The following is a 22,164-nucleotide window of genomic DNA, read 5'->3' as shown; positions in this document are numbered from 1 at the left end:
AAATAACAGAATTGAAAAGAAAAAAAAATCCCCATCTGCTATTCGAGCATGCACCATACGCTACCAAACTCACATCCCTGGTTGTGTTATGTCCAGCTCAAAACAAAAAAGATTGCAGTTTCATTTGATGCCACTAATGTAGCAGAAATGTACAAATTTCACCTTTAAATAGTGCCATGAATTGCAAAGGCACAAATAACCTTAAATTAAATTTTTATAAATTTCACGAACAAAAAAAAAAATGTATTGTCTTGTTCTTATAGAAGTTGAAAAGCTATGTTACCATTATAATTTCTGGTTGATAACTGTGGCCCGAAAAGTTTTTCCTTCTTTGAAAATCCTAATGCTTACATGCACACTAATGTTCACATGTTTGGGGTTAGTAAGATTTTTTTTAAAGCAATTAATATTTTTATTCAGCAAGGATGCTTTAAATTTTAAGACATTTATGTTAAAAAAGATTTCTAATTCAAATGCTGTCTTTTAAACTTTCTATTCATCAAAGATTCCTGAAAAAAATGCATCATAGTTTCTACAGAAATATAAAGCAGCACAACTGTTTTTAACATTGATAATAACAAGAAATGTTTCTTGAGCACTAAATTCGCATTTTAGAATTTTTCTGAAGGATCATGTGACACTGAAGACTGGAGTAATGGCTGCTGACAATTCAGCTTTGTCATCACATGAATAAATTATATTTTAAAATACATTAAAATAGAAACTGTTTATTGTAGTAATATTTTACATTACTGTCTTTACAGTATATAATAAATGCAATCTTAGTGAGCAAGAGACTTCTTTCACAAACATAAAATCTAACTTACCAGCCCCAAACTTATGAACATTACAGTATATTCCTATAAAAACCCAGTAACATCTGACTCAATGACAGCACTGAAATGCTTCACTCAAAATACTTTTTGATGAAACTCCAGGTTCAATGACCAGATATACAATCCAACTGGCCTACTGAGGTGTACTTACACTAAAAGACCCTGACCTCACAGCATGTTTGGGTCTGGACTTAACTCCAAATGTAAACAAGACAGCCTGGAGAGATGTGCCAGTGTCCTGCCGTCTCTGAAATGGACAATCATTCACCCTCAGAGGACAACAAGGTAAATATCAGTGATGTCAAGTTGATAGTGTGTCCAAGCATCTGCTTGTACTCTACATCACACTTAATGCTTTGACAGATACATGAAGGAGCACTTGAGTATCTCAGACTGAACCCGCTCTGAATCCCTCCTCTTCCAAGACAGAGGAATAACAAAGGCAAGCAATTCCGTTCATGTAAGCACCAATATAATGCTACGGTTTTGCGGAGACGAACCAATAGGGTTGCTTTGACAGAGTCTGAATGAAGAAGGAAAGTTCTGGCAGTCTAAACTACATCTTTGATAGAAAAACAATCCTTAAGTCCACTTTAAACCCTCTTCAACAAAAGATAAGGTAAAGAAAGACAGATGACTCTCACCCTAAATTGTTCACATGAGTATTTGAGGTTAATTCGGGACTTTCCAAATGAAGAGCAGATCCTAAAATGAAGCGGAACAACTTTGAGGCTCTACGAATCTTTCCATTTCATCATAAAGCTGGCAGATGTTTTCTAAAAAATATTAATTTCATGACCACATGAAATGTGCTCCAGTTAATCCACTAACACGGTCTCATAAAGCAGATGGAGCTGCGTCCATTTTTATTCATAAAAGCCAGTTCCAGTCTAACCGCATTCACATCAACAGTGCGCAATCATTTTCTCACATCTACGCCAAACAGCAGTATTTCTTCCACCAGGACTCGGACAGCTTCCTCATTTTATCGGGTGTCCGCTTCTTCAGTCTTTTCTGCTGCTGGCTGTCCGAGTACTGGACACTGGCCACTATAGCGGTGTCAAACACCTCCTTCAGATTCTTCTGGGTGAGCGCTGAACACTCCATGTACGAGATGGCCTGCACTTCCTTAGCACACATGCAGGCCTCCTGGGGGTCCACCGGCCGCTCCTTGTACTGGGCCAGTTGGATGAGCACTTTGACGTCTTGCCGGAGGTCAGCCTGAGTGCCCACCAACAGTATCGGTGCCCTCGGACAGTGCTGGCAGATCTCAGGCACCCACTTCTCCCTCACATTCTGGAAAGAGGAGGGACTTACCACACTGAAGCAGAGAAGGAAGACGTCAGCATTGGTGTAGCACAGCGGCCGGAGCTTGTCAAACTCATCCTGCCCAGAGTAAAGAAAAATTCAGTAAAGATAAACATCTGAGAGAAACTGACACTTGCTGTTTTGGATTACTAAAAGTAACCCATCAAAGTAGGGTTCTATGTATACTGTTCATTGTTAGATTTACACAAGTTATGATATAGACCTACTATAAATATCTTATCAGAATGACTGTGTCATTTTTTTTTTGTGAAGTTCTTTCTTCTTGTTTGATTGAAACAATCATTTGCTAAATCATTCCCACTGAAAAGTTTAGGGTTGGTAAGACTTAATGTTTTTGAAGGAAGTCTCTTATGCTTACTAAGGCTGCATTAATGACCAAAATACAGTAAAAGCAAAATACATTTATTTCAATAGATTTAAAAATGTAATTTAGTCCTGTGATGGCAAAGCTGGATTTTCAGCATCATTCCTCCAGTCTTCAGTGTCACATGATCCTTCAGAAATGCTGATTTGGTGCTCAAGAAACATTTTTTATTATTATCAATGTTAAAAACAGCTGGGCTGCTTAAGAACACAGTCTAGAACACAGATGTGAGATCTGCTGTTTATTACTGCAGCATTCCAACTGTTTTACTCTTCCTTGTGAGTTTCCAACTTGGTTTCTTTTGATATGCCAAAATAGCTTTCTTCTCATATTAGTCAAGTGGACACATTCTAACGCATGACAAACAATCCTGTCTATAATTTATATTCAAGCATGTTGTTACAAATGAATTTAGGCATCACAACTTTATGGTACTAAATGACAGTAGGTAAAACAGATAGGCCTATTCAATTAGAAATTTGCTTACGATTCCATTTAATAATTGTTAGGGTTAAGATTAACTTTAAGTGAGCGTTAGATGACAAATAAATGTAAAGTTAAGAGGAAAATTATAATGCACAAATTCATAATATAAAATAAAAACATTTATATAACTATCCAATCAATGTACTCTCTTACTCTCTATCTGTTTCTCACTCATTCTCTCCCTTCCTCCATTTCCACTGGCCTAAACAGTACTGATCCAAATCCTATCCTATCCTATCTTGGCTTGCCTCCCTTCCCTGACTCCCCTTAGCTTGCTAAACTCATTGAAAACACACTGATCTCACATTTCCAGTGACTAGTCCCAGCTGTATCCCGGCTGAAAGTAGGCCTCCCTTTCCCTCGGCTCAAGCCCAATTCATTACAATTAGACTGCTTCCCATTTGTGATCCCCTAGAGCTGGTTTCCCCCCTCCCGGAAAGGAAGAAAAACTGACTGACCTATAATAGTGTGCTCCCATAGGTTGAAGCAAATGCTTCCTTATGATGCCTGGACTGTAAACTTCAGCTGAACTTTACCAGAAACCCTTATCATGAATAAGCAAAACAACACTGAATCACTTTCTCTCTTATCTTACAGTCAGGCTGACTAATTAGGACATGACTCATGGGTCTGTTTACGGGACCAGGGCTTCGACCAGCATGTGTTTTTGCAAACAATATGTCATCCTTATACAGCGACTTGATGAACTTGCATTGCCTTGTGTGTTTTTGAGAGGTGGTTTGTTTGGGTCTTCTGGTGCTGAGTGAGTTTACTGGACTGACCTGACCGGCTGTGTCACAAAGCTGAAGTTTCACAGGCTTGCCATCCACAGCTACGACCGCTGCAGATGAGAAGGAAATCAATTTTGACATTTTATCCCTGTCCAGTGCACATTGTTAAGAGACATGGACTGGGACAAATGAGACTGAAATGGGTTGGGGAACTTGCTGGCCTTACAAAAACTCATCGCAAAAACAACAGACAGTAAACAATCATGTGTCCCTGTGATGAATTAAATTAGGTCACTGGTAAACTGTAATGAGTGCATCATTATTTATCATATATAATTTAAAATTAGCTGGTACAAGATAGTTATTAGTTCCAAAACCCAGCTTGACCACCTAATCAGCTGGTAGGTGTTTATTGCTGGTCTAAGATGGTCTACCAGAGACCAACTATGACCAGTTAGAAAGCTACCATGATACAAAACGCATCAACAACAACTTAAACTTACTTTTCTAAAAGGAGTTTTTTTTTTACTATTATTATTATTTTATTACAATTTAGTTTTACAGTTTAATTATAAATGCTGGAGTGATGTTTACCTGCAAAGTTGTCAAACGCTGTTGGAACATACTCGGTGGGATATCCATGGGTGGTGTAGCTCACAACGAGACTAGTTTTACCCACTGCACCATCACCAACCAGCACGCACTTCACCCTGCGCTCCGCTGCCGCTCCGAAGCGGCTCTTTACCGCGGATGACAGATCTCTGCTCCTGAATCTCCTCGGGGGTACCGGCGGCATAACCGTACCTGGAACAGGCTTATATTCTCCACCTCCCTGCGGTGGCATCGCTGAAAACACGGACCCTCCAGGAGTTTTAACGCTAGTTTCGGTTCCGATTTTACTGCAGTGTCCATTTATTTTAGAAGGGGGAAAATCCGATTAAAGCTACATTTCAAATCAATAAGCGTTTCCTTTATCTGGATATAAAACAAAACAACTCTGAAGCAAAAATAAATACTTAGCCCACACGTACACTGGCGTTACGTCCTCATAAAGCAAGCCCTCCTCCGCCCTCTCTAAAACTGATCTGAACGAGCACTTTACTCCCAAACACTGTGGCTGTGTCTCGATGCATATCAGCCGCCTATTAGATGGCCTTCTGAGGCTGACTAGAATTTGAGACAGAGCCCATGACATCATCCACTGTGAGGGGCTTCCATCCGTGAACTGAAGTTCAGCAAACCTGTTCTCATTAGGACTGATAAACTCAACTCAACTGGCGCAAATACAGGCGTCAGCATTTTTATTTGTTATCATGGATAAATGTCCTTGAAATCCAAAACGTTTAAAGTGCATATATATATATAATTGTGTCCTTAACAATACCGTTTATCTATTTTACACACACACACACACACACACACACTCACACTATACACATATATATTTTTACTATAGCTACAGTCATAGACTGTATAAAAACAACACCCTTTGGTCACATTAGACTAGAGAATTAAAATAGTCTGTTTAATTTAACTAGGCCTACTTGGATAATTTAATGCGAATTACGATGCTGCCAATATTCATATTTCGCAGTGTTCTTCTATTATATATACAGGTATAGTTAAATTACACAGACAATAATTCTCTTGTCTAATATATGACCAAAGGGGATCGTAACCGGTTTGTAACGCAGTTACGCCATCTATCGGACAAATGCTAAAACGGGTTCCCTCAAGAACTTATATAAACTTTATATATACTTTTAGCTCTAATATTGAAGATTAGTACACAATATTTATTATTTATAGTACAAACTGATATAATATTAGTGAGTTATCTACGTTATGTGTGGTTTATTGGTTTGGCTTATTTTTGTGCGGAGGTCTTAGTAGCAGATCTTGTTTTTCACCCGATACAGAAGAACGCACATTTTTTTTCCGACACCTATAGCTTTGTATGTGCATGTGAGTTTGACAGATGGCTGCAAATTCAGAGAAAGAATCTAAAACAAACCGTGAGGTCGTGTTGGGCTTCTTAGAGGAGGCAGAATCATGGCTGCTTAGTAACCAGTTTCCAAGTAAAGTCGGAGGGCGACCTGCATGGTTGAGCCAGGGTTCAGATGTCAGCTGCAAAGGAAAACTGACTTTTACCCGTCTGATCCTCCTCCTGATGAGAAGCCAGAGAAACTAGTAAATGAACGTCAGGTCCTAGGTTCTGGGCTCAAACTGTGGAGGCTGTGCGGTTGTCTGGGACAGAAAGCCTGTTCTCAATGTCACGGTCACATACTGCTGTAAAGAGCATAAGACCATAGACTGGAAACACAGCCACAAGAAACAATGTTCAAATGAGGGTAAGTGAATGCAGATTAGGACAATTTATGGATTGATTCAACCAAGATCTAATGTTAGCTTTCATCTATACCAGAGGTCTCCAAACTCGGGTCTGAAGGGCTACTGTCCTTCAGAGTTTAGCTCCAACAACACACCTGAATCAGCTAATCAAGGTATTACTACTAGACACGCCCCCCAGGACCGAGTTTGGACAACCCTGTTTTATACACGTTGTCTCCATCTTAATGTCATTCTTAATATGCTGATTATCAATATTTTAAATAGATGATAATTTTTTTTCAGCATTCTTTGATGAATAAAGATCCACAGATCAGCATTTATGTGAAATAAAAAGCTTTTGCAACATTATACACTATATCATTCAAAAGCTTAGTCAGTATGTATATATATTTTTTTTATAATAAATTATAGAAATTAATCCTTTTATTTAGCAAGGATTCATTAAATTGATAAAAAGTGATGATAAAGACAATTTTAAAAGAAATTTCTATTTCAGATAAATGCTGTTCTTCTGAACTTTCTATTCATCAAAGAAACCTGAAAAAATTCTACTCCGCTGTTTTCAACATTATCATAAGAGTTTTCCTTTTCTTTCTTCTTTTCTTTTTTTTAGCAGCAAATCAGTATATCAAAATTATTTCTGAAGGATTGTGTGACTGGAGTAATGATGCAAAAAAATCAGCTTTGAAATCTCAAATTACATTTTGAAATATATTCCAATAGAAAACAGCTATTTTAAATAGGCTAGTAAAAATATTTAACTGATTTGCAGTACTTTGGATCAAATAAATGCAGGCTTGGTGAAGAGACTTCTTTAAAAAACATTAACAAGCTTACTGTTCAAAAACTTTTGACTGGTAGTGGGATATTATAGGCAACTTTCATTTTTCTCTAATTTCTAGCTTTTAATTGGCTTAGAAATCTGCAACTGCTGGACAATAACTAATAATACTTTGTTATATATATATATATTCTGTTGAGTTCATCTGGAAACAAGACTTTTCAGGAGATCAAGCACAGTAGAATTAGTGCAGTCATTAGTAATATAATTATTTAATGTTTATTAAATGTAGTTCTTGGTATAAAATCCAAAATAATCAAACATTAATACAGAGTTTCAACACTTAAAGTCCTTTCTGTTGTAAAAAACTGCCATAACACTACAGAAATAAGATGTCATCTCATTACAATTATAGAAAATAAGGAAACATGTAGACAACATTGTGGCTCATGAAAAGTGGAGGTGATGCTCTACAATGCAGTGACAGGCTGAAGTTGGCAAACTTGACTTCAACAACTGAACAGTCCGCAAACTTGTTTGCAAAGCTTCGTTGGAAAAGAACCTAAATGCTCTCCTCCAAACAAGAGTTCCCTTGCACTGGTCAACATGGGCATTGCTTGGCACAGTCTAATTCACGAGTTCACCCTTACATCTAATCTGAAGGCGAATAGTAGGCATATTTTGGCGTGCCATCCTGGGGAAGGACCCAAATAACTCCCCCTATCCCTAATTTGGGATAAATAGATTAGAAGTGAGGAGTTGGGGTGGAGGAGGGATGGCGAAAAACTGTAGTGGTACAGGAGGTAGGAAGACTGGATATATATACGCTTGTGTGCTAGTTAAGATGATTAGCTAAACAAGATGCACCTGTGCCAAATTGGATGATTATCTGATCGTGCTCCTCCCGAACTTTGTTAATAAAACCACATTAATGGGTGGTGTTGGCACAGTGGATAAGACACATGCCTTTGGTGTGAGAGACCCAGGTTTGAATCCACTGTGAGACACCAATGTGTCCTTGAGCAAGACACTTAACTCCTAGTTGCTCCAGAGGCGTGCGACCTCTGACATATATAGCAATTGTAAATCACTTTGGATGAAAGCGTCAGATAAAAGAATGTAAATTTCTCTCACGGACAGACAATCAGTAATGCAACAACATATAAAACCTGATAAAAAAAGGAATGTATAAAATTAACATTTTATCATAAAACCATAATTCAAAACATTAAAATGTTCAGACATGGATAAAACAGTATTTTGCAAACCAAATGGCAGGTGAAAAACATTTAAAATGTAAAAATAAAAGCATTTTAAAGCTCAAATCGGTTCACTTTCTGAGTGAAGTAAATGAGTCCTTCATATTTACAGGCTTACAAAAGTAAATAAAACTGCGTGGGTCACACGGTGGGCTCAGGAAGTAGTTAATCAACGTTAACAACAAGATTATGTAGTTTTCCGGAATCCTTTCAGGATGGGGTATATATTCTCAAATGCTTCATAGATCTCTGCTCTAACCTTTGCACCTGGAAATAAAGGAACTTTCATTATGTAACTTCAGTGTAGTAATATTATACTAGCATTACATGGTACTATTTTTACCATTTTAAATACAACAATAACCTCACCTGTAAGTACAACTTTGCCTGAAACGAATATTAAAAGGACAATTCTGGGTTTGATCATTCTGTAGATTAATCCGGGAAACAACTCCGGTTCATAGCTGGGGAAAAAGCATCAGCAGTATATTAGTGTTGCAAATTTCTCATAGTCAGAATGTTGCTCGCACTTGAATAATAGATCAGAGGATTGCAAATACATTAGTACCGTATTTTTTGTGCTATAAGTCACACTTTTTTTTCATAGTTTGGCTGGTCCTGCGACTTATAGTCAGGTGCGACTTATTTATCAAAATTAATTTGACATGAACCGAGAGAAATGAACCAATAGAAAACATTACCGTCTACAGCCGCGAGAGGGCGCTCTATGCTGCTCAGTGCTCCTGTAGTCTACACTGAAAACATAGAGCGCCCTCTCACGGCTGTAGACGGTAATGTTTTCTCTTGGTTCTTGGTCCTGAATAAATGCGACTTGTAGTCCAGTGCGACTTATGTTTTTTTCCCTCGTCACGTATTTTTGGACTGATGCGACTTATACTCAGGTGCAACTTATAGTCCAAAAAATACGGTATATCAGTAAAATAAACCTTTAAAATCAATATCCAACCTAGGTGGTTAAAAACCGTATTAAGTGTAGATGTACATTTATTCAGAATAAGACACAAAAGTATTAAAATTTAGTTTGAAAATGTGATGTATTAAAATAATAATAATATTAATAAATAATAAAAACAAACCTGCTAAACTGCTGGTGTGTAAGCACAAGGCCCTCTAATCGGATGGGAAACTTGACGTCGCAGCTGCCCACCATGTTCTGAATTTTGAAGTCTAAGAATTTAGCAGGAAAACCCAACTTCTGCACCACTCTGGCATATTTTCTGGCTGCCAATCGAGACTGTACCTCACTGCAGAAGTGAGTGCACACAAGAAAGGCAAACTCACACACTGCTGTTTGTTCTACAAGTTTGTGTGACAGGAAAAAAAAAAATGACAGCAAGGCAGCAGGTGGCTTTCGTACCTTTTCGCTCCCGTACACACCATCTTCCCTGAGCTGAAGATGAGAGCTGTTGTTCTGGGTTCTCGTATTCTCATGATGACGGCAGCAAAACGCTGAAAGTGTTAATTGATGTATATTTGTGTTAAATCAAAATGGATGTTTTTGCCAAAAAAAAGACATTGCAAAAATTTTTATTGTTCAGAAATTATCTACTCGTGGTCTCCTAGAACTATAATCTTTGCAATAAAATCTTAGCAATTAAAACTAGTCTTACCTTTGGATTATATTCAGCATTTCTGGCTCGAAGTGCTATTGTCTTCAAATCAAGTTTGCACCCCAAGTTTACAGTGGACACAATATTCCTTAAATACAAATGAAAATAACTTTTTTGCACACAATAGACCGATATTGTAGACCATAGAAAAAACATAGGGCACTCATGTGATAATCTCATTTGACAGCTCAAAAAAAGTTTTTGTTTTTTCCCCATCTTAAAGCCAATTGACAATGTTTTTGACAGGATTGTGTGATGGCGGCAGCTTAAGAACTCACTGTAATTGGGGAAGGATGCCAGAGCTCTCTGAGGCCGGAGTGGAAGGAGTGATGGGAGTCATAGGGGTGAGAGGTGTTGTATGAACTGGCGTGTTGCCTGGCAGTGCTGTTGTGGTGGAGACCTGCGAGTGGTAGAGCTGTGGTGTCTGGCCTGAAGCTCCCATCATCCCACCCTGCTGTTGTGAGGCTGCCTGTTGTTGCTGCTGCCGTCGCTGCTGCTCCTCCAGAAGGGACAAGCTGTTGGTGTTCTGCACTGACTGTGGTGTAAGACCCGTGCCGAACTCCATTATAGGACTGCAAATGGGCAGGACAGGTGTCATGGCTCCCTTTAAATAGATGCAAGGACAGATAACATTATGTAGTGGTATCGCCAAGGCCAATGTATTGCCCGATATTTGGCATTTTTCAAATATCGGCAGATAAGTTTTCTGCAGGGCCGATATGTTCGAAGTGGGACTTTTATTGTGACAGTGATAAGAACGGCAGCGCCTGAGCGCACAGTGCTCGCACTCTCACTCTTGTTCGTCATCGCCATTAACAGTTCTGTCTAATATGGATAGAAGTCGGTCTAATAATCAGGGAATTAATGTATACAGGAAGTATTATAACGATTGCTTTTATATTAGGCCTGTTAGTAATAGAAGAGCAAACATTATAATACTTTCTCATTTGCCGTCAGCATTGAGCAAATACACATTTATATAATTTAAACAAATCTTTGAATGACTAATAAACATTTAATTTCACAAACTTTGTAAGCTTAGTTGAATCCAGCTGTGAGATCTTGTGAAGTGTGTATGTAGATCCAGAATTATTGCGTGTTCTCTGTAGGATGGTCAGTCCGAGTGAATTGAATGCTTTAAACTCGTGATTACAAATTATGCTGTGCTTTATGCATTTACCGACTGTCTCATGTCATTTTCACTGTGTGATGTCGGAGTGTTACCCTAGCTTTATTTGAAAGGTATGATTCCTAGGTTACAGTGTTTACTTTCTTTTGAATTATATTTGTATTAAATATTTGTGAAAAATACGGTCATCTAAATTCTAAGCATGTTTCTTTTGCACATTTACTTTTTAATCCATTGTCAAATGATTTAAATGTTTTTTTAATATTAATCGACCCCCATGCTTTCCAAGATATCGGCAGTCAAAAAACACATCAGTCGACCACTAGTACCGATGAACTTAGCATTATGTAAAAGCTGGAATATACTACATGTCTTCTGCTCAGAATTACAGTGTGGAAGAGGAGATCGGAGTTGGCACTAATGTAGCCTAAGAAAGCTAAATATATTCCAAATAATAGTACAGGCATATTAACAATTTGAGTTTTTCATAGTATAATGAGGTGCTTTACACAAAAATCTATAGAGTTCCCTTCGCACATTAATATTTGGGGTTCCGTGGCATCTCATTTTGGAAAAAACCTGGTTTAGTGTATGATGCCCAGTTTTTCTCTGACAAAGTCAGCAAGTGTATGATTCCTAATGTCTTAAAATCAGTGCAAACTTTAAAAGCAGAGTAAAGTGTTCCTGTGTTTTTATGCTTCTTCAACCCTGCATTACTCACCTGCGGAGATGCCAGCACTTGAGCAAAAGGAGTGAGGCTGTTGTTCTGCTCCATATTGACAGGTTATGAAGCAAAACAGCCAAGTAGTGATTTCAGGACTAGCTTGACTCCAATAGCCCCAAAAGGCCTGTTGTGACACACACACACACACGCACAAAACAATCAATGAAACATACATTCACACAACAGCGTAGCAATATGTCAACTGAGAAATTGCGTGCCTTGTAGACACAGATCTGTACATTTCTAAGGGGGAACAAAACTGAATGGTTCGGTTGTAAAGTGAAGACTGCGAAAGTAGCAAGGTTCCGTACAGGTGACGTTTTAGCGCCGATTGCAGAATAAATAATTACAGTTCGTACATAAACTATACATCTGTCATCCTTATGTTTCTCTCTTTCAACCCCTTTCTAAACGGAGACCCATTCGCTGTTTGTTTCAGTAAGATTTGAGTAAGTTTGCTCGTTGCGCCCACCGCGCTTGAAAATGGACGGTAGGGAAGAAATACTTAAAAACATCAGCTTGGGAAGGAAGACAACTAGAGCAGCGAAAATATACATTTTTATTCCACTCATGTTTCCAACAGAACTACAGCCTTTATTAGATTAATATTATATTAAATCACAAATTGTTAATTATATTACCTTTTGTAAAATAAATGCTTTGAAATGGCATCGATTGCGGGCGATGACCACTTAGCGCCACCCTCACCTGAGACAGGCAGCAGAGATCTTACTTTATGAAGTTTTCACATTGGTTAACCTTTTTTTATTATCATTAATCAGTGCAAATTATTTGCCCTTCGTCTTCTGCGTCTTCAGAAAGATATGGAAATGATGTTCACTAACCTTTCACATGGTTCATGCTTAACTCACATGTCATAATATCACGACACAATCATGTTTTTAACTCGCATGCGCCCTTTATTAAAGCAGCATTTAACTTATATTTTAATCAAATAAAAAAGGTACTAATCTTTGATATTCATTGAAATAGTTTTCTTGCAGTTAAAATAAATAAAAAGTTTTCGCCGATCAAGCAAAATCAAGTTATGAGCGCTGTACGGAACACAATTATAAGCCTGTACGTTGCACCGTTACCCCTATCATCTTCCGTACACTGGCGGAGGTGGTACTTTTCCGCAGTTTTCTCAAAAATTATTGGTCCTAAAGATATCAATCAAAGTGTAGACTGTATAATAAGTATTCCCCCGGAAAATGAGCACACAAACTTGCTTGTCTGTCTTTCAACAACGGAGGAGTGGTCGCTGGCGTGCGGTGAATAGCGAAAAGTGTACGGGAACATGATTAGTCTACGTTACAGAACATATAAAACGTGTCAATACTATACACACCAAGAGTAGGGTAAAGGGGTGTGCTGATGTTATTTGCAGTGTGGCTCTGTGGAAACTCAAATCATTGTAATATCGCATCACAAACGCCACTTAACAGAACACAACTGACACTCAACAGAGTTCATGCTACATTCACAACAGCGCTCTCTGCCGAAAGGGTGTAATGAAAAGACGTCCAAACAAACCGTTAATTTGCAGGATCCCTCAGACTGGCAATGGGTTCGCGCAGAACAGCTCCAGGAGCGCGCAAAACATGAGCTTGTACAACAACTTCCGCCGACTTTAATAATGCACTTCCGGTGCATTGTGGGTTTTACGTTCATGAAAATTAATGTAAACAGCAAAAATAAATAAAATATAAACATAAGTGAAAATTATAAAATTATGCAAAAAAAGCGAATGCAAAAATAAAATAGTACTAGAGTGTAGTAAAAAGCTGTCGCTTCACTTATCTATTAATAAAATATTTTGGAATAATATTACAGTTTTGCTTGTTACTTTTTACTTGAACATGAATTCAAAACTAACGAACGAAGTAACTAAACTAACTAACTAAAAGCCAGAACACTTTTATGAATATGCAACTTCCACGGTAATATAACAATTCTATTAGTGAGACTTAGAAGGACTGTATATTGAGTTCTATCGCTGAGACTTATTTTGTGTGGTGATCACTCTCGGGTGCCGGTCAGGACACAGGAACCAGACCAATTGCTGAATTTAGGTTATTTAATGAACAGTTGAGTAGGCATGGGCAAACAATCTAGCAGTTGGCTTTATAATATATCCGTCTATGTGTATGTGTGGTTTTTATGTCATTAACGCACACAATATAACTATATTACGTTCATGAATGGCATGAATACTCGCATCTGCACAGCCCCACGTACTGCATTCACTTTCTTTCTTGCGCAGTTCTACCCATAACTGAGCGCTGCTCACTGATTATTGCATGCCCTCTGGTGGTGTTTAAGCGCATCTGTCGGTGCTGGAGTTGCGCATAAATGATTGTTCAGTTATCTGCGTGGCCTTTCTTACAGCCGCCCCCAAATGTGTGGAGCACATTTGTTCCTAAATAAGTACTTAGTTCAGCACCTGTGAACAGTTCTTATCTTCATTTTGAACCACTGATAGAACAATCAGTCTGGCTACCGGTCTAGTGTAGGTTCTGTCATTGATCTTTACGTCCACTGTCCTTACATGTCCATCAGCACTGGGGTAAAGTTTGGTGACACGTCCTATAGGCCAGTGTGCTCTCGGCAATTGAGGGTCCATCATCAGTACTACCGATCCTAGGGTCATATCTGTAGATGTGGAATACCATTTCTGGCGGGACTGTAGACTTGGGAGATAGTTCTTAATGAAACTAGACCAGAACTGATCAGCCAGAATTTGGGAATGTCTCCATCGGCGTCTGCTCAGGAGTTCGGACTTGGGGTACACTACTTGGGGCAGAGATCCGTCCCGCCGCCCCATCAGAAGAAAATTTGGAGTCACCGGGTCAAGGTCCTTAGGGTTGGAGGATACATATCCCAATGGTTTAGCATTCAACATGCCTTCTACTTCCAGGAGAACAGTATGGAGTACTTCCTCCGTGACAGCTTGACTTCCTACTACTCTGTAAAGTGCTGTTTTCACAGAGCGAATTTCCCTTTCCCACGTTCCACCGAAGTGGGGTGCACCAGGTGGGTTGAAATGAAAATGTATTTTATGTTTGGCAAGCTGGAGTTGGAGTTCTGGGGACAGTTCTGTAAGAGCCTCTCGTATCTCTCTTTCTCCTCCTCGGAAATTTGTTCCCTGGTCGGAGAACAACTCAGCTGGTGTCCCTCTTCTGGCGATGAACCTCCTCAAAGCCATTAAGAAGGAGTCGGCATTCATACTGGTGAGGATCTCTAAATGTACACATCTGGTCGTAAGGCATTTAAATAAGATTCCCCACCTCTTTTCTGTGCGCCTGCCCAACTTGACTACAAAGGGCCCAAAACAGTCCACCCCCGTCGAGTAAAATGCTGGCTTATAAAGGCGTAGGCGTGCTATAGGTAAGTCTGCCATCTTTGGAATTTGAGGGCTTGATTTCCATCGTCTACAATCTGTGCAGGTATGCTGATATCGTCGAATTGCTTCTCGACCTCGTAAGATCCAAAACTTGCGGCGAATCTCTGCAAACACTCTCTCAGGGCCGGGGTGGCCGAGTCGAGAATCGTAGTCTTGGATCAAAAGCTTAGTGGTGGGATGGTGCTGATCCAAAATAATGGGATGCACAGCAGCTGGGTCTAAGTCTTCAGATCGTCTCAATCTGTCACCAACTTTAATGAGTTCATCTGTCTTTTCCAGCTCTGGAGACAGCATAAGTAGACGGCTATTTTGTTGAACTGGTTTCCCATTGTGCAGTAGGCTGAACTCCTCTCTGAAACTATCCTGTTGTGCACTTCTTAGGATAAGAATCTCAGCTGTACTGTACAGCAGGGTTTTTCACTGAGTCCACATATCGCCATGAAAGTCGATCAGTGAGCTCTTGAATTTCTGCCACTCGAGTGCCAACGAAAACCTTAAATCGACATGACTCAGAGTGTAACCAGGACAAGACCGTGGTTGAGTCGGTCCAGAGGGTAGTTCGGCTGATTGGCAGGGTAAGCTCTCGTTCTAACAATCGACTGAGTTGGGCCCCTGTGAGGGCAGCACAGAGCTCCAGTCTGGGAATTGAGTGCAGTCGTTTCGGTGCAATTCTTGAACGGGCTACAATGAAGGACAGATAAGGCTGACCCTGAGAGTTAACTGTCCTCAGGTAAGCGACAGCTCCATAGGATTGTTCTGAGGCATCAGAGAACACATGTATCTCATGAGTTATTCCTCTCTCATCCATGGCAGGAGGTACGTATGCTCGGGGGAACTTGATCCTCGGCAGAAATTTTAACTCTCCTTCCCAATCCCTCCAGGCCTGCAGCAAATCCTGCGGCAGCTGGGGGTCGTCCCAGTCTCTGTGTTTGTCCCATAGTTGTCTCACTAATATTTTGGCACGGGTGGTGTATGGCAGAATATAGCCAAGAGGGTCGTATTGGCTGGCTAATACCTTGTAGATATTCCGCATGGTAGGAGCATCATAATTTACTGGGCGATGTTTGTATTCCAGCACATCTGTTGAGCAGTGCCAGCTGAGGCCAAGAGCCAATTCCGGATTGTCTATTCGGTCATGAGCAAGCCAGAGTTCCAGATTGTCTGACCGAGCTTCTTCGGGTTGGTGACTGATGACATCCAGCTTATTGCTGGCCCACTGCCTGAGTTCAAATCCACCTGAGGCTAGAGTCTCCCTTAGCTTATCTACCAGGGTTCTGGCCAGGTCAGGTGAGGAGAGGCTTTGCAGACAATTATCCACGTAGAAGCATTTCTCAATGGAAAACCTCACATCATCCCCTGGCTGGCTGTGACTGATTACATGGTGCTGCATGGCGTAAGTGGCACAGCACGGACTACACGTCATACCAAAAGGTAAAACCTGCCACTCAAACACAGATGGAATTTGGTCTCTTTCCATGTCTCTCCAGACAAATCTCAGAAGGGGCCGATCTTCAGGGAGCAGGCGGACCTGGTGAAACATGGCTTTCACATCACCACTTATGGCTACACTATGCTCTCGAAACCGTAACAGTACTCCTAGGAGTGAGGGTCCTAAAGTGGGTCCAGGTAACAGCCACTGATTTAGGTTCTGACCTCGGTACTGGTAAGAGCAGTTGAACACTATGCGATTCTTATTGTTGTGGGTCACCATGTGGCGTGGAATATACCATGATCAACCTCTTTAGTCGACTTGACCACACTCTTAGGTGTTCTGTAATTAACTTCATGCAGCACTGGTAGGCTACAAATGCTACAAGGTTTCCGTAGATTGCACTGGGCTGCCTGGTGAGTTCTAGCACATCGCCAGCACCTTCGATTGGTACGGATCCATTCTGATAATTGGTCTGTGGTCAGTTTTACAACCTCGGTACATTGACTTAAGAAGTGCTCTGTATTATTACAGAATGGACAGTAGGGTGCAGTTCTGTTCCTAGTAGATGGATTCAGCTGTGTGGGTGAAACTTCTCTCTCCATCGCCTCTCTAGATCCAAGTAGCACAGTAGTGGTCCACCTCTTCTGCCGAGGCTCCTGTCTAGGCCATTGTTTCTCCTTAGTGATCTTCACTGTTGATGAACCGTCATATTCTTGGCACCACGACTCATATTGCAACCAATCAGAGAGATCAGTGAGAGTGTAGGTTGTTCCGGGATAATGAAACTTGCTGCGCCTGAACTCAGCTCTCATCTCTGTCGGTAACTTGCTCAGCAAGTGTGCTAGGTGAGATCCACACTGTAGCTCTATCTCTCCTGGGGAACCAAGGGATTTAAGCATGCCCACAAGTGCTTGGACCTGTAAGGCGAACTTCTCGAAGGCAGCTTGATCACCGCGCCGAACATCAGGCGAGTCCATAACACTGGCTATTTTATTCAGAGCCATCTGATGAGGTTGGCCAAACTTTAGATTAAGAGCTGCCATGGTATCACTGTACGGTCTGGGGGAATTCAGATATGAATCTGCTATCAGCCTTTCCTCTTCCAACTTCAAGTGATCCACCAGGATTTGGTATTTAAAAAGCTCTGTCCCATCGGGGGATAGTAGATTATCTAAAGCTATTTTCATCCTAGCAAACTCACTGGGGTCTCTGTGACTGAAGTAGGGAATCGACGGCATCGGACCTCGGTATATCGGCTCAGAATGTAGAGGAATCTGATGTTGAGGATCGATTACAGTTCTCTTGTGGGCCCTTATTGGCAGGTATGGCTCTGAGATCGCTGCAGGCTCACCTTGAAGGTAACTCTTGTACTGTTCTGAGTTATATGCTGGACTGGCTCGAATAGGTGGCTGAGGATGGAAGCCTTGTTGTTGACTCAAATGACCTTGAAACATCCTGCTTGTCTTTGCTGTCAGCGGACCATGTTTAACGATATGAGGGCTTGGTGTCTGTGCAACAAGAGGCTTACTCTTACTAACAGCTGCTTGTTTTAGAACTTGAAGCTCACTCATCATCTTCTCCAGAAAGTCGACAATGGGCTCACTACTGGCAGACTGAGGTTGTGGGTCTCCTGTCTCTGGCCATGGAGAGGGATCAGGCCAGTCTGCCTCATCGTACTCATTAAACTGTACATTAGCGATCAGCTCCTCACTGGGCGGAGGCATAAACCCATGGTCTAACGGGAGTGTGGGTAATTGATCAGACTTACGTGGATCCAATGCATTCGACTGAGAGCTCCCTGTAGCTGGTTGAGGAATCTGCTTCAAGCTGCGCACTGTTTCTGCTAGTAATCTTAACTCAGATCTGGTCTCTCTGATTTCAGCTAATGCGGCGTTCAGGTGCTCATCTCTACTTTGCATAAAGTCTTTCTGGAAGGCTGGAGGTGAATTGTACTCTTCTGAAGACCAACTACTTGGAGTGGATAATCTGCTTCTTTCAGCATGTGCTCTCTTGGTGTACTGATGGGCTAACTGGTATTCAGAAACTGGTCTTTGGCTGTACTGTCCCGCTGCAATGTGCTGTTCCTCTGTACAGTCAGCATCCCTTAGTGACTGACGACGGTTGAAAGAGGGAGGGGTCATACTGGCAGCTCCTTTTTCTTGTGAACACAACTCCTCTTCTTGCCCATGCCTACTGATTCTTGGTTCAGATAACTGTCTTTGTGGCAGCACAAAACCCATTTCGTACTCATCATAATGATGTGGGGGGTGGGTCCGGCGTTTAGGTCTGGTTGAGGCTCTATCATCCATCTTATAGAGAGAAATTACACACATCCGGCTCGAAGGACCAATATTAGTGAGACTTAGAAGGACTGTATATTGAGTTCTATCGCTGAGACTTATTTTGTGTGGTGATCACTCTCGGGTGCCAGTCAGGACACAGGAACCAGACCAATTGCTGAATTTAGGTTATTTAATGCAGTGGTTCCCAAACTTTTCCATTCTACGACCCACCTAGACAAGTGTAATCTATTTCACGACCCACCAAAATATATATATATAAAAAAAAATAAGAAAACGATTGACATTACTTTAAGCCTAATCTTAAAAGTTTGATGACAGAAATTAAGTATTTAATAAAAATAAAAAATTTTCACTACTAATATTTCAGTTTTAATTTTTGTTTACAGACGTTAAAATATGTAGTGTCCATAAAAACGTGAAGCAGGCTCACTCTAGTGAACTGTAATCTGCGCTGCTGTGTTTTGTTGCAGAAAATACATTCATGATCTTCCGTTTGTGTCGGCGAGAACGGAGCACAATCCAACACTTATTTAGAAAAGCATGAGAAGCAAAGCAGAGCTATCTAACACAGTTTTGAGATTAAAATAATTGTGAAATTGGTAAAAAATTATAATAAACAGATGTGTCTCATTTTAAATAATAATAAAAAAAATATATTTATTTTTGTGATGGTTAAATAAATGTTCAGCAATATCTTCAAAAGACTTCTGAACTTTGGCAAATTTTTTTCTAAACAGAGATGATACATCAAGGAAATATTGCAAACTTTTGTACATTTTGTTACGTGGAAATGTTTAAATCTTGTAGTGTTACAATTAATCCTGCATTTGTGCCCTGCTTATGGAATTACATTTGTTTCAATAATAATGAACGAAACTTTATAAAACTGAACGTAACTTTTTCAGAAACTATCAAAAATATGCCATTACAAAAGAAGAAAAACACTATGAAAATGAAAAAAAATTAACTCAGTCGCACAAATTTAACAGGCTCTTCAAATATGCTTCATTCTTTGTTAATGTTTTTCAAAGATTCGTTTTCGCTAATCGTGGATTCTGAATTCATTGCTACAGATTTCGCTTACGTTTCGCAGTTTTTCGTTTGGTGTTTTGACACAAACATCTCATGGGGGTGGTGTTAACAGTGATCTACTCTGATTGGATAGTGAGCTTTTGATGGACAGGTGCTCTCTGACCGGGAAGTACAGACGCCACCCAGTGGCCTCTCTCGTCCTTCACTGTCGTCGCTCCTCTTTTGTATACTTCCTATCTCCTCCGGGGTTCTCGAGACCGGTGAGTGTTGCAGGTGTCGCTCATTTCCCAATCACTCCACGGCTCTCGGCCCCGCCCCACTCGTCACATTCGTGCAGCCCTAGACTGAACTGTGTGAGTGTGTGTGTGTGTTTTTATTGAAACGCAAATTTAGCTGCAGCCAAGTGACTTTGTGTGACCCACCTTGTTCCATTCTGTGACCCACAAGTGGGTCGCGACCCACAGTTTGAAAACCCCTGATTTAATGAACAGTTGAGTAGGCATGGGCAAACAATCTAGCAGTTGGCTTTATAATATATCCGTTCTATGTGTATGTGTGGTTTTTATGTCATTAACGCACACAATATAACTATATTACGTTCATGAATGGCATGAATACTCGTATCTGCACAGCCCCACGTACTGCATTCACTTTCTTTCTTGCGCAGTTCTACCCATAACTGAGCGCTGCTCACTGATTATTGCATGCCCTCTGGTGGTGTTTAAGCGCATCTGTCGGCGCTGGAGTTGCGCATAAATGATTGTTCAGTTATCTGCGTGGCCTTTCTTACAATTCTATATTAGTTACATGTTTATTTTGTCTCTCTCTCCCATGGCGATTAAAAATCTAGTCACTTTCAATAAACGTTCCGACTTTTATTTTGAAACGGTGTTTTAGCAGCCTTACACTCTTGCATTTGGGGAAATGAATGATTCCCGTACAGAAGCACATTCATTTTAATGAATGCACTAATGTAAAATCAATGGCAGCTGTCGGGACAAGGTCTTTCTCTCGTCCTGCAGTGGAGAAAATGGTACTTACTGGACAGTATGCTAGGCTACAGATGTTTTAGAAACAGCAATGGCAGGTTCATCAATAGACACCAGTTTGTTCTTTTCATCAACCAACTACGTGAAATTGCATTATTTAATAAATGTAAAAAATAAAATGTTGAAATAGTGTTTAAAAAAATAATGGTGCTGTTAATAAATGAAGGATCTGGCAGAGGAATCAATAGCTGCACTTTATGTGCCTTATAGAACAAAATCCTCACTGTTCTTACTACCTGTTCAGTAATTATCATTAGAGAATGCATTCCCTTTTCCTGATATTAATCCCAAGACTATGTTTGTTAATGTAAGCAGATTTTAATTAAGAGTCATATTGGAAGTATTGAAATGTATTTATTTAATGTGTCATACATAGTGAGTAAATAGATTTCTATATCATGGTAACTTTCTAAACAACAACAATGCATATGTTTTTCTGATGAATGATAAGAAGAATATATTCTTATAAGTTTCATAGACACGGGATGGCACATTGTTGGCAGAGGAGGATATCCAAATGTCGAGGGTGTGGTTGATGCTGCAATTATGGAAGGTTTGCCAGGGAAGATTTGGGGCAGTGGGTGCATTGCGAGTAAAAAAAAAGGCTTGAGTAATTTATCCAGTAGAATCTTTTATTTAACAAACTGGCTCCAGTGTACAATGGATTCATTTTTGAATGCACTATTTTAAGAAGAAAAAAAAACTAACAGCAAATCAGTTCTTTTTTACCATGATGTCTGGCCCTGAACCATTTTGTGTTTTCACAATAATTGCACAGCCATATCGTGTAAATTCCTCACAGTTTGCTTGTTGGAGATGGCGCAGTAGCATTTGCACAGGAACTGGGTTTTACATTTGAGCCCAATGAAAACATGCTCTCTGACTATTCAGCTATTGCTTATTTGGTATTCACACACACAACTGTTTCCACCATTATTTAAATCCCTAGAAAGAATAGATACTTGCTTATTGATTTTAATTACATTTTCTTATGTTTTTATAAATTCCAAAAGGGAAAGGCATGATATGATAGGCAAGAGATTCATATAATGTGAAAGCTTTCTCGATGAGTGAATCATATGTGGGGCAAACCTGTTTTTTAAGTCAGATGACTACGTTGTAGTTGTGTAAATAATTTTTAAATTTTAATTTAATTTTGAGTAAAGTATGGGTTTATATAATAAAATTAAACTGTGACATTTAGCACACAATCAATGTTGTTTTAATTTTCTGATTATGAATAAACATTGCATATCCATTGTATATAATTTATTATATGTTGGATTTATAACATGGAGTTTGGATGACTTTATAGTTGGC

At 39.9% G+C, this 22,164-nt stretch overlaps 2 protein-coding genes across 2 annotated transcripts; both read right to left on the bottom strand.

Moving 5' to 3' along the window:
* Positions 1-459: 459 nt before the first annotated feature.
* On the bottom strand, positions 460-4,628 carry LOC132110708 (rho-related GTP-binding protein RhoU-like). The gene is made up of 3 exons (XM_059517546.1): positions 4,341-4,628; positions 3,798-3,856; positions 460-2,222 (listed from the first exon to the last, which is right to left on the bottom strand). The coding sequence occupies exons 1-3, from the start codon at positions 4,588-4,590 to the stop codon at positions 1,770-1,772; spliced, it is 762 nt and encodes a 253-aa protein (XP_059373529.1). The 5' UTR covers positions 4,591-4,628; the 3' UTR covers positions 460-1,769.
* Positions 4,629-8,085: 3,457 nt separating this feature from the next.
* LOC132111159 (TATA-box-binding protein-like) lies at positions 8,086-13,233 on the bottom strand. The gene is made up of 8 exons (XM_059518319.1): positions 13,159-13,233; positions 11,620-11,746; positions 10,048-10,373; positions 9,770-9,857; positions 9,517-9,608; positions 9,236-9,403; positions 8,508-8,602; positions 8,086-8,405 (listed from the first exon to the last, which is right to left on the bottom strand). Exons 2-8 carry the CDS (start codon positions 11,671-11,673, stop codon positions 8,326-8,328), a joined length of 903 nt encoding a protein of 300 aa, XP_059374302.1. The 5' UTR covers positions 11,674-11,746; positions 13,159-13,233; the 3' UTR covers positions 8,086-8,325.
* Positions 13,234-22,164: the final 8,931 nt, after the last annotated feature.

This window comes from Carassius carassius, chromosome 30, assembly GCF_963082965.1.
Source record: "Carassius carassius chromosome 30, fCarCar2.1, whole genome shotgun sequence".
NCBI classification, from domain to species: domain Eukaryota; kingdom Metazoa; phylum Chordata; class Actinopteri; order Cypriniformes; family Cyprinidae; genus Carassius; species Carassius carassius.
Note: the sequence above shows the minus strand (reverse complement) of the source record. Positions and strands in the feature narration are given on the sequence as shown.

Bases quoted from the DNA above. Each gene is read 5' to 3' on its own strand.
- LOC132110708 (XM_059517546.1), bottom strand. From the start codon at position 4,590: ATGCCACCGCAGGGAGGTGGAGAATATAAGCCTGTTCCAGGTACGGTT. The intron at 3,857-4,340 runs GTAAACATCACT...TCTCATCTGCAG, and splicing joins AGCGTTTGACAACTTTGCAG to CGGTCGTAGCTGTGGATGGC. The intron at 2,223-3,797 runs GTCAGTCCAGTA...TACTCTGGGCAG, and splicing joins TTTGTGACACAGCCGGTCAG to GATGAGTTTGACAAGCTCCG.
- LOC132111159 (XM_059518319.1), bottom strand. From the start codon at position 11,673: ATGGAGCAGAACAACAGCCTCACTCCTTTTGCTCAAGTGCTGGCATCT. The intron at 9,404-9,516 runs GTACGAAAGCCA...TCACTTCTGCAG, and splicing joins GTGTGTACGGGAGCGAAAAG to TGAGGTACAGTCTCGATTGG. The intron at 8,406-8,507 runs GTGAGGTTATTG...CTTTATTTCCAG, and splicing joins AGGCAAAGTTGTACTTACAG to GTGCAAAGGTTAGAGCAGAG.